Below are 15,688 nucleotides of genomic sequence, written 5' to 3' on the forward strand. Positions count from 1 at the left end.
GGTGATGGGAACCAGACGTCCACCTCTAAACATTTACGACATTTGGCTGACGCTCTTATCCAGAGCGACTTACAATTTGATCATTTTACACAGGGAGGCCAAGGTGGTGTTAGGAGTCTTGCCCAAGGACTCTTATTGGTATAGTGTAGGGTGTTTACCCAGGTGGGGGATTGAACCCCAGTCTACAGGGTAGAAGGCAGAGGTGTTACCCACTACACTAACCAACCAACCAGCTAAAAGCTCCCTCACAGAAAAGTATTGCATACAATGCTTACAAACACACTGATGCTGTTTTACAGTTTTGAGAAAGTTGGCCTAAAATGTATTTTTTAAATCCACTCATGGTGGAGGGGTACATGCAGGGTGTTATAAGGCAAAATAGACCCCCCCAAAAAAACAGTCAGAAAACAAAAAAAGAGTTCATTGGTGGTTTTGGATAGCAGATAAAGTGTAGGGGACCTTATTTATAAAATGCATAAATAAATAAATCACTTAATGTTTTAACCTCTTATTCTCCAGGGTATGTTTTGGTTTGTCCCTCTGAATTTAATCGTAAGGTATATTATTCAGTAACTGTTCTTTGTGTTATTTTATGAAAGTCATGTTTCCAGAGCAGATCACTGAAGAGACGCCGTCTGTTTATAGTTTAGAGCCCAGATTTGGGGAAAAACGGCTCGACTTTCAGTAGAAAAACAAAGTTCAGCTTCTTTTATTATAAGGGTTTAAAATGACATCACCGTCTATTAGACTGGAGAGAAGAGCTACAGCCTCACACGACACCCAGCTTCTGAATGGAGCTTATGGAGTATGAACGTTATGAAGAACATGACCAAGTGCGGTTTGGAGCCACCGGTGGTCTCAAGGAGTTTTTCATCTAAAACTGTTTTAAGATCTGTGAAAAAATCGGAGTGAATACACTTGAACCATTTCAGGTCAGACCACTCAGAACGGCAGTTTACATCTCCACATCTGAATTATGTCAAAGAAAGAAAGAAAGAAAGAAAGAAAGAAAGAAAGAAGAGAAATAAAGAAAGAAATAAAGAAAGAAAAGAGAGAAAGAAAGAAAAGAGAGAAAGAAAGAAAAGAGAGAAAGAAAGAAAGAAAGAAAGAAGAGAAATAAATAAAGAAAAGAGAGAAAGAAAGAGAGAAAGAAAGAAAGAAAGAAAGAAAGAAAGAAAGAAAGAAACTTGCTGGCATTCAATTTGGTACACTTTAAAAAGTCTTCACGGGTTCTTTAACAAAGGCTGCGGTTCTGTAGACGAACCACTGAAACGGTTCTCCGCTGGTGAAATCGTTCTTCAGACGGACGGAGAAAATGCTGCATACGATTCTATACAGAACCTTTCTGGAACGGGTTCCGCTAACGTTGAGACGCCGGGCTCATAACAACCCTTTTTGGTGCAGCAAACACGCTGTCTTCACGAAAGAACCCACTGAAGGATGTAAGACAGCACGACTGGAGTCGGAGGCGTTCAGGCCTCTTCTCCAGAAAAAACTACATTACCCAGAAGCGCTAGCGCGAACCCCGACCAGCGAACACATAGGAGCGTGTGGTTTTGTTTTTAAGACTGCACTAAAACTCACACGTGCAAACTACAAATATCAGCGACACGACTCGAAGCTCGTCCGCATTTCTCGAGCGTTAAAAGGAGATTCTGCGCCTAATTTAACGGCAATGTAGCCGCATCGCCGCTGCTGACCAATGACAGGAGAGAACCGAGGCGCAGAAGGAGCCAGTCAGCGCGGCGGTTGGTGAGAGGTGCGGGCAGGCGGGTGACTGCTGGTTAGTTTGTGCTCCAGATTATTGTTAAGGTTGTATGGACCATCACTGCGGACCCCCGCCCGATTAAAGCCCCCCGGGTTAAGTTAATCATCACGGGCCGCGGTCATTTACGCATTTTGCGTAAGTGCATTAAAGGGGAAAAACCGCGAGTCGCTCCAGAAATCGAGGCGGGGAGCGGAGAGATGGAGCCGAGCAGGCCGGCTCGACACCGGACCAGTAAACCCAGCACACCGGCGCTGAAGTGATCGATCAGCCCTGCTGGCGTTGACGGGGTGAGTGCGCTGATCACATTAACCCGCTTTGTCTTAATCTCGGCCATGTATTTGTCATTTGCACCAGACAACACAGCAGGACACACGGGGAGGCGGGGGAGCGGGGGGAGGAAGAGGAGGGGGAGGGGTTTTAAAGGGGAAGGTTGATCAATAATCAGCCGAAGCTTCTACAAAACGTGTTGACGCGCTTCACACCCCTGTGCATTTTTTTTCGGTCGTGTTGCCCTTAAAGCAGGAAGTAGGCTAGTGGCATTTACATCACATGACCTGTGGTCGGGCTTTAGTAACACTGAGATTAATAACTGATAATCACATTGATTTATCAGTCTACTCAGACTTTAGCAGAGCTCAGTAACACTGAGATTAATAACTGATCACATTGATTTATCAGTCTACTCAGGCTTTAGCAGAGCTCAGTAACACTGAGATTAATAACTGATCACATTGATTTATCAGGCTACTCAGACTTTAGCAGAGCTCAGTAACACTGAGATTAATAACTGATCACATTGATTTATCAGTCTACTCAGGCTTTAGCAGAGCTCAGTAACACTGAGATTAATAACTGATAATCACATTGATTTATCAGTCTACTCAGACTTTAGCAGAGCTCAGTAACACTGAGATTAATAACCGATCACATTGATTTATCAGTCTACTCAGGCTTTAGCAGAGCTCAGTAACACTGAGATTAATAACTGATCACATTGATTTATCAGTCTACTCAGGCTTTAGCAGAGCTCAGTAACACTGAGATTAATAACCGATCACATTGATTTATCAGTCTACTCAGGCTTTAGCAGAGCTCAGTAACACTGAGATTAATAACCGATCACATTGATTTATCAGTCTACTCAGGCTTTAGCAGAGCTCAGTAACACTGAGATTAATAACCGATCACATTGATTTATCAGTCTACTCAGGCTTTAGCAGAGCTCAGTAACACTGAGATTAATAACCGATCACATTGATTTATCAGTCTACTCAGGCTTTAGCAGAGCTCAGTAACACTGAGATTAATAACTGATCACATTGATTTATCAGTCTACTCAGGCTTTAGCAGAGCTCAGTAACACTGAGATTAATAACCGATCACATTGATTTATCAGTCTACTCAGGCTTTAGCAGAGCTCAGTAACACTGAGATTAATAACTGATCATCACATTGATTTATCAGTCTACTCAGGCTTTAGCAGAGCTCAGTAACACTGAGATTAATAACTGATCACATTGATTTATCAGTCTACTCAGGCTTTAGCAGAGCTCAGTAACACTGAGATTAATAACCGATCACATTGATTTATCAGTCTACTCAGGCTTTAGCAGAGCTCAGTAACACTGAGATTAATAACCGATCACATTGATTTATCAGTCTACTCAGGCTTTAGCAGAGCTCAGTAACACTGAGATTAATAACCGATCACATTGATTTATCAGTCTACTCAGGCTTTAGCAGAGCTCAGTAACACTGAGATTAATAACTGATCATCACATTGATTTATCAGTCTACTCAGGCTTTAGCAGAGCTCAGTAACACTGAGATTAATAACTGATCACATTGATTTATCAGTCTACTCAGGCTTTAGCAGAGCTCAGTAACACTGAGATTAATAACTGATCACATTGATTTATCAGTCTACTCAGGCTTTAGCAGAGCTCAGTAACACTGAGATTAATAACCGATCACATTGATTTATCAGTCTACTCAGGCTTTAGCAGAGCTCAGTAACACTGAGATTAATAACCGATCACATTGATTTATCAGTCTACTCAGGCTTTAGCAGAGCTCAGTAACACTGAGATTAATAACCGATCACATTGATTTATCAGTCTACTCAGGCTTTAGCAGAACTCAGTCCTATAATAATAACATAACCCTGAACCTCTGTATATCAAATCAGTCAATCAAACCCATTCAGTGGTGTTGAGGTCTGGACTCTGTGGTGGTCAGTCCATCGTTCAGCTTCTTTGTTTGATGTGTCCGTCTCCTTTTCTCAGTGAGGTTCTTCTTGATCAGCTACACATCCTTTCAGACCCACAGCGCTGAGTGGTCTTCTCACAGTGGAAGGATGGACAGAAACACCTGTGGAAGTTTTCAGATCTGAAGCAGCTTGATCTTCTCCTCTCTCTCATAGATGAAAGCTTTGAGTGCTGTTTATCTGATTAGGGCAGTTTTGGGGTCCACCAGGTCTTCCAGGTGGTTGTTAGGAGCCCTGTTTTCTCTGTAGCATTTAAGCAAACTCCAGTTTTTTTTGTCTATTTGTTTACTTTCTTTTGACTTTCTCAAGTAAGGGGATGGACTTGTATCTAATCTCATCAGAAATCTGTCTTGACTATATGAAAGACGTGCACTTGGTGGCTGTTATGAGTGGAAACGAAAGAAATAAAGGGTGTTTTCAGTTTATTGATAAAGTTCTGATAGCTGAAGTGAAAAATGCACATGGCTGTTTTTAACATACACATTTTGTTCCAGGACCTGGACGTCCAGCTGAGGAGAGCCGTCATCTCCACTACGCATCTGCAATGGCTGCAATACACAGTATAAACCAGGGGGGCAATTAAGACGCACTACATCCCCAGCTGTTTGCACTGGCCTGCTGTACTTGTGGGGTACAATGGCCAACACTGTGGCCACCCTGGTAGTCCAAACAGAACTTCTTCCCACACAACCCCCCTCCTCCCTCTCCCCATTTCCATCCCTCCTCACCCCAGTAGAAGAGGCGGATGACAATGGAGAGAAGGGTGGGGAAGAGGAGAAGGAGACGGAAACGGTCGTGCTCACAGGCGTCGAGATGGTGACGTCGTCGACGTCAACGGGGTCCCAGAATCCTGAGCACCCTTACCAGTGTCTGGACTGTGGGAAGAGCTTTAAGTGGTCTTCAAGGCTGGCACATCATCAGCGTAGCCATAATAACGAGAGGCCGTACCGCTGTAACCTCTGCCCCAAGGCCTTCAAGGGTTCGTCTGCCCTGCTGTACCACCAGAGGTGAGACTTCAGATAGGTCAACTTTATTAGGCTCATCTGCCAGAAACAACTTCCATACAGATGATTTTAGGCCTTCCTGTAATGACTTGCTTCACCAGTTGGTCCAAAGTAGCACTATGCTGTCAGATTTTGGCTGTTTGCACATGGAGCAGGGGTGGGCAACATGCTGCTCTTTTACTGCCCTGTTGCGGCTCCACAGCTGAATCAGATTAGTAATAAAGCTCTGCTGATCGTTCAACACAGTTTAACAGTAAATGGTCTTAAACGCTGGAGTTAATGTAGAACTGCTGATTCACCCTTTAACCCTGAAGGTTGGTGAACAGATTGTCAACAGTCTTGCCTGGGTAATAGCTCACGAAAGGGCAACGAGATTTAAGGCTAACATCAATAATTTGGAGACGAATGGACCTAATTGTGTTTAAAAGCACTCGGCAGGTTTCCTGATACGTTTAATCTGCAGAGAGAGAACCTGCCAAACACTAAAAATTTGCAAAGCTGAATTCGGCATCTTGTTCGAATTTTAGACACCACTTATTCTAAGAAGAAGCTGGCGAACGAGAAGTGACTTCAACCTCGTAAAAACTCAAATGTTAACAGACCTCTACCAAGAAACTGTTCCACTTTTGTGGAAAAGTTTCCTGCTGGAGATGCGAGAAAGGCGTCTATAGCTGAGCTGAAGCTTAAAGCAGAGCTTTAAAAGCTTTATTATATTTTGGAGCCTATATTAGCGCATCAGCGCACACCGAGACAGATTTCCAGCCAAGATGGTAAAATGGACATTGAATATCGTGGCTCCCAAAGTGGATTGATTTTTGTTGAAAGGACAAAATGGCTCTTCTTATCATTTGGGTTGCACCCCCTGACATAGTTAAATGAAATGTGTCCACGTTGTCGAATACAATTTTCTTTCTCATCTCCTTTCCTTGGTTTTCCTGTGTCAGCTCTGCCAACGTATTTGGTGAGGTGATGGGCAAATCACGGGAAGTCAAGAGAACTAGATGGCAAAGGAAGTTTGCTTCAACTCCTCGGATGCAGCCCGGAGGCAGTAAAGTTGGCTGCTATGAGTTCACCGAGCGGTTCTCCAAAAATAATTTTAAATAAGTATAAATGGGTGGGAATTTTTTTTTGCTGGATTGCTCCAACTGAAGGATGAGATGTTTATCTGAGGGAAAAAGTGGACATGTTATAAAGTCACTCATGATAAATACAGGTGAGTGCTGTGGCTGTACGTCAGGGCTGAGAGGGTGAGGTCACCCAAGAAGCACTTCAGAGTTCAGGTGATTGAAAGTCTTAAGTGAGCTTATGTTAGCTAATTTATCAACTTGTTTATCGACTGAACGCGGATGTTACCCTTTTAAATATTCTAACAAAAATACTGTATTTGACAGGATTTGAAAGCTGATCCAACACAGCTTTAGTTATTTACAGCGCAGGACAAGCACAGCAAAATGAAATCGATGTCCTTCAAAAACCATAAAGCAGTGGTCACCAAACCTGCCCCTGGAGATCTACTTTCCTGGACACTTCAATTCCAACCCCTATTGAACACATCTGGTCCAGATCATCAGTCCGCTTAAAGGGGGCCTGTCCAGCTTTTCGCACTCATTTAGTGTGTCATTTATCTTTTCGTGCATTTAAACGAATTCCAGCCCTTTTCTTGTGTTACAAGATGACATCATCTCGTAACACAGTCCTTACTGCCTGCCTACCGGCGAGCTCGGCACGCCCTCACACAGCGCACAGCGGCTACAGGAGGAGGGAGAGCGTGCTCAGTGTTGTAGCCACGTGGAGACGCTGACCGGCAGAACCGACGCAGCTAGTGAAGCAGCTGCTCAGGAAGGGTCTGTCTGCAGACTGCAGAACAGGGGCGGAACCTGTAGGGGCGCAACCGCTCTAGAGACTGGCCGATCAGAACAGAGAGGGCGAGCTGACCGATCAGAGCACACTGGGCTCATCAGGAGGCGGGCCTTAAAGACACAGGAGCTCAGACAGGGTGATTAGAAATGTACAGTATGAGAAAAATGTGTCTTTGGAACATTGAAGTGTGCAAATCTGTTCTAGAAGAGCCCAAAAATAAAATCAACACTGAAAAATGAGCATAAGGTCTCCTTGACTTGGGCAGAAGGTAGATCTCCAGGAGCAGGTTGCTGACCACTGCCATAAGGCATAGCTCTTTTTGCAGCAGCAAATATCTGTCACAGTCTGGCACTAATCTCTGACCTTCTGCTATAAATACAAGCGACTCTAATGGCAGCTGCTGTCTCATCTGAGATGCGGTTCTCTGTACAGCATCTGATGGTCTGAGCCCACATAGTATTGGAAACTATACGAGGCTGTTTCATGATGTGTAATAAGATGGTTTGTCACTTATCCATCTAATTAAGTAATAAAACGGACACAAAAGAGAGTAAAATAGCACGAGTGTGTCAGACACAGCTGACACATGTTGGTGTCAGTGCTAGGCTGAGAATGGTCCAGGACCCAAAAATGTCCAGCCAAGAGCAGCTCTGTCGTCAGAAACTGACCACGGATGAGGGGCTAGAAGGTAGATCACGTAACATGCCTGGACAGATGTAACGATGTGTTGATTACTGTCACTATAGGAGGTTCTTCACTCCTGCCGAAAGAACCGGTCAGCTGAGTCTGGTTTTGTGTCGGGGGGGCTAAATTCAACGTGCACATTTTTTCCAGGTCCCACTCAGGAGAGAAGCCCTATAAGTGTGAAGACTGCGGCAAAGCGTTCAAGCGGTCTTCTCTCCTACAGGTGAGCAGTACCTGCAAGCATCTTGGACAGTAGGACTCTCTTCCCAGATCTGGTGTACAATTCACAATATTCATATTCTGGTTCCGTCCAGCACAGCGCCTAAAAATGAAATATGCCGTGTGTTATGTTAACGTTTCCATGTTAGTGTATTAGAACGGAGGTTCCAAAACCTTTTCACGCCTGGACCCACTTGTAAAGGCAGCGTTTGATTGCGACCCACCACAGATTTTGTGAAGTGACTCCGTATTTCTGTTCTTCCAATCAGCAAATGCATAAATGAGATGATGAAAAGACAAACATTACTGTGACCTTGGCATGACTGTGGAACTGAAAAATAATCAGTGATTTGTTCTATTCCTTGCCGCCCCCCACAGTTTACAACCCATGGCATTAACATTATGAAGGCAGAATATTTGAAAAAGTTCTTTCATAGTATTCCTTTCAAAAGCTCTAGCCACGAGCAGAGGCACCTGCCACAGTGCAATAAAATCCGATATGCTGCAGTAAAATAAGATGCATTGTATTTTTATGTGAGAGAACTTGTAGAGAGGAGAATAACCCCTCTGTAATGTCTTCCTAGCTTCTTAAACACTAGAGGGCGCTCCCGAGCGAGTCCAAAATGAATGGGTTAACGTGGAGCATTTGAGCAAAATCATAGTTTATAAATGCTGAAACAGTTATATATTTATAATATATAAATAATATATTTGTTATATTTTTAAGAGCTTTTAAACTCGACTTATAGGAGTTTAAAACAGCGCCTCATGGACGTTCATAACGCCTGTGAGCGCAAACGGCCGATGAGCTGCTATGCTCACCAAACAATCAGCACTCAGTCACAGTAAAGCCTGCCTTCCGCTGCCCAAACCCATTTGCTGTAGAAAAGGGAAATATATTTTATATATAATTTTTTGCTTTTTTAGTGAAATGCATCCTTCTACTTTCTAAAATGAAAGGAAGATTCTGGGCGAGTGATTAGAAACTATTTTAACTTTTTGTTTTTAGCCGTTGACCTCCATTCACTCCCATTCATTGAAGATTTGCTCGCAGACGCCCTTTGCTGTTCTGCTGTTTTTGATATAACAGGGGAAATAGGAAGTGGCCAGGCTCCTCATAAACCGGCTCTGGTTACGTCACTAGTAGGGCTGGATAATAGGCTGATGAGCTGAATCAGGTATTTTGGAGTCGAGAAATGATTGAAAGTGTTTAGGGCAGAGAACAACTGGCTTCATCCATCCGTCCATCCATCGTAACCGCTTAACCCTGATAGGGTGGCAGTAATTGGCTTTTCAAAAATTATTTTTAGTTGCAGCTCTAACTGACAGATTATCAATGACGCCCTTATTTTAAAATCATGATTTGATTTTCTCTTAATGATTTCATGTCCAGGTCCACCGAAGTGTGCATACAGGTTTGCGCACCTTCCAGTGCCCATACTGCCCCCTGACCTTCAAGTGGAGCTCGCACTACCAGTACCACCTGCGCCAGCACACGGGGGAGTGCCCGTATCCGTGTGACAGGTGCCCCAAGGCCTTCAAGAACTCGAGCAGTCTGCGCAGGCACAAGAACGTGCACCTTGGTGTCAAGCCGTACGTCTGCGTGGTGTGCAGCAAAGCCTTCAGCCAGTCAACCAACCTGCGGCAGCACATGCGCATACACACGGGAGAGCGGCCGTACATCTGCAGCGAATGCGGCCGCAGCTTCACCCATTCCTCCAACCTGGCACTTCACCGCAACTCTCACGTGGAGGGCAAGGCCAAGGGGGGGGCCAAAGCGGGGAAGGTGGGGCCGAGGGCAGAGGTGGAGGCGGTGCTCGAGGGCGCCACTTCAGACGATTTGAGGGCGGTTGGCATGACTATCTCGGACATGGTGGGCCTTGTGGGCGGCCAGGAAGGTGAAGTCGGGCAGGTTTTCCTTTCGCACCACATTCCCTCGTCGTCCACGCCTTCATCGTCCGAAAACGGTCAGAATGTGCTAACGACGGTCTCGAGCACTGACCACATGCAAGTTAGCATGGAAGACGCGGTGGAAACGGGCGCTAACGTCCTGCTTTACAGCTGTGGCAGCTGCAATGAAACATTTGGAACCCAGACGCACCTGGAAGAGCATCAGGCGCTCCATTTGGACAGCCTGGGGGCGGGACATGAGGGCGGAGTCACCGCGGGGGACGGCATAGAGGAAGCTCAGGGGTGCGGAGTTTCTCTGATTGGGACGGCACCCTTGTTGGCAGACTTCGAGGAGGTGGTGGAGACCACGGCAGTGTCTGAAAGTGCACAAGGGGCAGAGCTTCTTGGTTTGGGTGCGATTGGAGGCGGGGCTGGACAGGTTCAGTATGATCTGCTCCAGAGCTTCACCGGCTCCGTGTCGGCCGATGCCACCATGCCTGCGGTGGACGCGACTACGCGAGCGGCTGCTTTGTCGGAATGTGCCTGCTGTGGAAAGAGATTCAAAAACAGCAACTCGCTGAGCAGACACATGGCGCAGGTGAGTGGCCTGTGTAACGGTGGGGTAGAAATGGGTTGTAAGCTGAATGGCACAGGAACGGCAATATGTTTTGTCGATGAGTGTGAGAAGATACATCAGTCTCACTGTGGTGATTGAACTGCATTGGTTTTGGTAACATTTATTACTGGTTTCAATCGGTTATAATGATATTCAATAAAGTATTCAAGCAACATCCAATAAAGACCAACAGCTTAAGACTTTGGTGTAACACTGGTATCTCTACCAGTATCTCTGAGACTGCATTTTAATGTTTATCTAAACTTATCCAGAATAAGAACAACTAGTGCCAATCCCATAACTACTGGATTCAGTGGCAAACCTTGACTATTAGAGCTAGGTCTTCAGTTTGGGCCCTAAATGTGAAAACTGGACCTCTATAATGATGCTAATTTCTTCTGGCGGCCCTATAGTATTCCAATCATATGTTGGCGCCAAGCTAACAGCGATTCGCATGACCATTCATGTGGCTGTTGACGTACATTTTTCATCTTGTATCAGTTTCACAGTGGCTCTTTCAGTAAATATTCCTGGCGTAGAGCTGCCGCCTCCATTTCCCGTTTCTAACAGAAACCTGGTCAGACGAAGGCTCATATTCATACTCAGTGATGTATCTTGAACTTGCAGAAGGCCTAGCGTGATGTCTTTCTCTCTGTTTGTGCCAAAAGCATGCTTGGTTGTTTTCTCTGTCACTTCCTAATTACGTTGAGGATTATTCTCATGTCTAAGGCCTTCAGGTCCGCTCCTGAAGGCCTAACCAATGAGAGAGCTCGCTTGGCTGTAACCACCTCAATACCGTGGAACAGAATCCTGAATTGGTTATATAACTTAACAGTGAAATAATCACACTGATACATTTCACCGCAAAACACTTTTTCCTCTCCATCCAGGTGCACCCTCTGTCCCAGCCGTCGCGCTCCCAGTTCAGCTGCTCAGCATGCGATCGCTCGTTCCCCCTGCTCTCCTCCCTGCTCAACCACCAGCTCTCCCACACCGAGGAGCAGAGGCTGCTGGCTGAGGCCGAGGCCGAAATCGTCTGTCCTCCCTCGCTCTCTCTCTCCCTGCCCCTGCCTTCCTCACCCTCTGCCAAGAGAGAGGGGGACGAGGGTGAAGGAGAGAGGGAGATCCATGTCAGCCTCATCACCGTCACAGAGGAGGGAGAGAGGCAGGCGGGGGGGAAACCGTCCACCAGGGCATCGGGGAAGGCAGGGAGAAAAGGAGGAGGGGGCAAGAGCTCGACTGCGAATAACGGTGAGAAAGCATGGCGGTCTAAAGACCAAGTTCCCATTAATAGGATGAGACGGTGGAGTTTTATAATGTCGTAGACACAATCACTAAAACTTGGTGAAACCACTGTGAGAACAGTGAACTCCCTGACCAGTCACGGTCGTCTCTGGCTTTGGCTTGGTCACAACCAAGATGATGAATCGTCTGAATCCCAGCAGCTGGAACTTTTTCTCAAACGTCAGAAGGATTAGAATCTCCAAAAAAGCAGCTCGGAGTGGGCCGCAAACATCCAAGTTACATGTGGAAGCACTCAAAATTTCAGCTTCTGAATGAAGCAGTGAAGCTTACCACTCTCACTTTTCCAAAGATTTTCCCAAACGCGTTTGGCCATTCCATGAGGAGCAAGAATGGGCAAAGTTTGGCCTGTTTATTGTGTGCTTGGCCTTGTGTAGAGCTCTGTCTGCGAAAGCAGCTCAAACAGATTTGCAGGGATCCCAGGTGTGAGTGAAAGAGCTGATCGGAAATGATTCTTGGGGCCAATCAAGGCTGCATTTCTGAACAATCGGGGATTGCCTTCTGACCATTTTGGGACAGTAACATGGCAGCATTGGTTAATAATGGTTACATATGTTTTGCTTCCTATGTAATTTACGTAACATGATTAGTTTTTCCTTCTTGACTCCTCCTCATGTTTCACATGATTGGCCGTTCATCATAAACGTCACACTTTCTGGGATTGATCTTATCTCGAGTATGTACATTTATACACTTGTTCTTGGAAGTTTAGTCAGGAACCCTCTGACAGCCAGGAGTAACTCCGCTCTAGCACACCTGATCCAACTAATAAGGTAATTGAGAAGCTCTTACTAAGATGTGAGAATGGGAAAACGCTACAATGGGCAGGCCAGGAGAAGTTCAGTATAAGGGCCAAGAACCACCTTATGCCCTTATTCCCACTGCAGGTGATTCCCTGGGTTGTGGCTGTGTCCTAATTTCTGTGCCTTCTTTCATGACAGAGAGGCCGTACCGTTGCTCAGAATGCGGGAAGTCATTTAAGGGTTCATCTGGACTGCGCTACCACATGAGAGACCACACGGGCGAGAGGCCGTACCGCTGCACAGAGTGTGGAAAAAGCTTCAAGAGATCCTCACTGCTGTCCATACATCAACGGGTAAACACTTGCACAGCTTAAAACGCTACTCCTCCTCTTAGAGGTGTTAATGTTACGTTCGCATCGATTATTGTTCATTACCAAAGAATTCAGTGTGTTTAGAAATTAAACTGCGGTGCAGTCGGGTTGTTTTATTTCAGTTACTGGTTAGCAGTGATGGAATATAGACAATAAAAACAACAAGCATTTTGTTACATTTGTGTTATAATTTTTTACATTGGAAAATAGTCTGAGAATTTTATTTTCACCAGAAAAAGAACATAAATAATAAACTGTAAAAAATATTTAATAATAATAATAATAATAATGGATTCTGATGTTCCAAAATCGATTCAGTTAAATCATGAACCTCAATGCACTTATGCATGTTTACACCAGTTATACAGCAGTTGCAGGTTAAGCTTCTCTTAATCTGATTTACTAATTGAACAGCAGTAATTGTTTTGCTGATTTGCTGAACATAAATGTAGATATGCCATGAATGTCCCTCACGTTTATGTAAGGGATGGACCGATGTAGGCATTGTGGACCAGTGCTGATGTCCAGTATTTTTGATGTGCAGAAGCAGATGCTGATTCAAAAAGCTGTCAAATTTTAAAAAACATCTGTCCAGTGCTGATATTTTATTTTTAAGCATCAGTTAGATTCGAATGTTTTCATGTGTCCCTAGGTTATTGACAAATATTCCAAATGCTTCTCTCCTCCTGATCAGGTGCACACAGGAGTGCGGGCCTTCAAGTGTCCATATTGCCCTCTAACCTTCAAGTGGAGCTCGCATTACCAGTACCACCTGCGGCAGCACACGGGAGAGCGCCCCTACGTGTGCCAGGAATGTGGCAAGTCGTTCAAAAACACCAGCTGCCTGCGGAGACACAGCCAGCTGCACTCGGGCTTGCGTCCCCACGCCTGCTCTGTGTGTGGCAAGACCTTCTCCCAAACCTCAAATCTGAAGCAACATGAGCGCACGCACTCCGGAGAGAGACCTTTTCAGTGTGCGCAGTGCCACAAGAGCTTCACGCACTCCTCCAACCTGCAGCTGCACTTGCGCACACACTCCTCTCGCAAGGACTACAAGTGCCAGCACTGCGGGAAGGAGTTCGTCATGCACTCTTACTTGCAAAGGCACCTCCGGACCCACATCAGCGGGGGAGGGGCCACATGTGTAAAAGAAGCAGGGAAGATCATAGGGAAGGGTGGAGCTTCTGAAACCACGACAACCACGTTGAGTTTGAACATGAACGCGGCGGGTGGGCTAAGCTCGCTGTTTTCCACAGACGGGAATTCCACGCTAATCCTCTCTCCACCAAACCTGGACATTCCTCCAAACACCTCGCAGAATTATTTCATGATCCAAACACCAATGGGCCTGCAGCTGATCCCGCTGTCCAATCCGGTGCCAACGCAGCCAGCCCCGCCCCCTCCTCCACCTCCTCCTCCTCCTCCACCAGTACAGCCACCATCCCAGAACTTCTTGCTTCTTCAGTGCCAGTCTACCAATGGAAACCAGCCCAGTCTCATCCTCGTTCCCACAGCAACCAATGCAAATACCCTTCCTGCTCCCTCAGCGCCTCAGTCCCTCCCATTGGTACAGACCATACCAGCGCTGCCGCAGGTCCTGGCGCCACCTCAAAATCAAATCTCACAATTCCAACCACTCCAAACCCAGCAGAGGTTCATTCTCACAAATAATAACACTCCCCTCATTACTGCCCCACCCCAAAACACAACAGCCATTAGCAGACCCATTTTAGGAACGCTCGGCCGTACCAGGAACACTAGAACCAGACGTGGACGCAAACCCAAAGCCAAAGCCCAGGCATCTGGTTCCCTGGTACAGACAACACCTGCACCAGCGACTCAGGCATCAGCCCCATCCACCACTTCTACTACAACTGCAACTGCTGCTGTTACTTCTCCAGCAAATCTGTCCCAGCAATTTAACGTTCAGGTTCCAACATCCATGCCACCTCAGAATTTAAATCCAGTGCCTGACACGCCTTCTGTCTCAGCCACAGTCACTGGTACACCAGTGGCCCCAACAGAAAGTGCCCCTACTAATAGCCCCTGTGAATTGGCAGGTGACCCCCGGAGTGCGCCTGCTGCAGAGAAGCTTCCAGAGACGCTCGCTGGGGAGCACTTTGTTCTATGTTTTGAGAAGGAGACGGGAGCAAGAGAGCAGGGGGAAGGGATGGAGGTGAAGGTGGAGATGGAAGGAGGGGTTGAGGGAGGGTCTTACGTGTTACAGTTTGAAGGAGAAGGGGAACAAGAGGAGGGAGGGAGCGGAGAGGGAAGGGAAAAGTCGTATGTTCTTCGGTTTCAGGCGGAGGGAGACAGCGAGGGAGATGGGGCGAAAGAGAAGGCTGGGATGGTTTCTCTTAACCTGCTTCAAGAATGGGGTGGAGAGAGGGAATGCGAAAGGATGGGAGGGCTTGAGGGAGGGGTGGAGGAGAAATCTTTTGTCCTTCACTTCCAAACAGAGCCTCAGTGTGATGATGTCCAGCCAAGCTCCAGCTACAGTGAAGGCCAGAATGAAGACCTCGGCCTTTCTTGCCATCCTGCCCAAGCCTTGATGCCTCTCGGAGGGCAGGAGGTTGTGTTCGAGTTGGCCAACGAGGCTAAGATAGATGGGGGGACAGGCAGTGGACAAAGCGTCCAAATGATTGCACTGATAGAAGGTGAAGGGAGCGGTTCAGAGGCCGGGGACAGTTTTACTGACCCTGGAGGAGTCGTAGGGACAGGAGCGGGACAAATGGAGGGCATCTTTCAGTTAGAGGGTGGAGAAGGTATCGTTATTATTGAAGTCAGTACCAGCAGTCTGAGAGAAGGAGCAGAGGGAGGGGTTTCTTTAGGATTAAGGAATGTGGAAAAAGAAGTTACCACAGCGCAGGGAGTGACGCCCGAGGAGCAGAAGGTTCTGGAAACTGAGAGCAGACTGTCATCAGCTGGAGTGCATGGGGCTGAGGGCTGAGCTTGGAAGGACTCT

The 15,688-nt window shown here is 46.4% G+C and overlaps 1 protein-coding gene across 1 annotated transcript; it reads left to right on the forward strand.

Moving 5' to 3' along the window:
* The first annotated feature begins 1,581 nt into the window (after positions 1–1,581).
* Positions 1,582–15,673, forward strand: znf628 (zinc finger protein 628). Its single transcript, XM_017706121.2, has 7 exons — positions 1,582–2,055; positions 4,529–5,041; positions 7,733–7,805; positions 9,195–10,289; positions 11,198–11,558; positions 12,551–12,705; positions 13,418–15,673. Exons 2-7 carry the CDS (start codon positions 4,671–4,673, stop codon positions 15,671–15,673), a joined length of 4,311 nt encoding a protein of 1,436 aa, XP_017561610.1. The 5' UTR covers positions 1,582–2,055; positions 4,529–4,670.
* The last annotated feature ends 15 nt before the right edge of the window (positions 15,674–15,688 follow it).

The sequence above is a fragment of the Pygocentrus nattereri genome, chromosome 3, assembly GCF_015220715.1.
Source record: "Pygocentrus nattereri isolate fPygNat1 chromosome 3, fPygNat1.pri, whole genome shotgun sequence".
Taxonomy (NCBI): Eukaryota; Metazoa; Chordata; class Actinopteri; order Characiformes; family Serrasalmidae; genus Pygocentrus; species Pygocentrus nattereri.

Coding starts and splice junctions, on each gene's coding strand:
- znf628 (XM_017706121.2), top strand. CDS start 4,671: ATGGCCAACACTGTGGCCACCCTGGTAGTCCAAACAGAACTTCTTCCC. Junction 5,042..7,732: donor GCCCTGCTGTACCACCAGAG/GTGAGACTTCAG, acceptor CATTTTTTCCAG/GTCCCACTCAGGAGAGAAGC. Junction 11,559..12,550: donor GAGCTCGACTGCGAATAACG/GTGAGAAAGCAT, acceptor CTTTCATGACAG/AGAGGCCGTACCGTTGCTCA.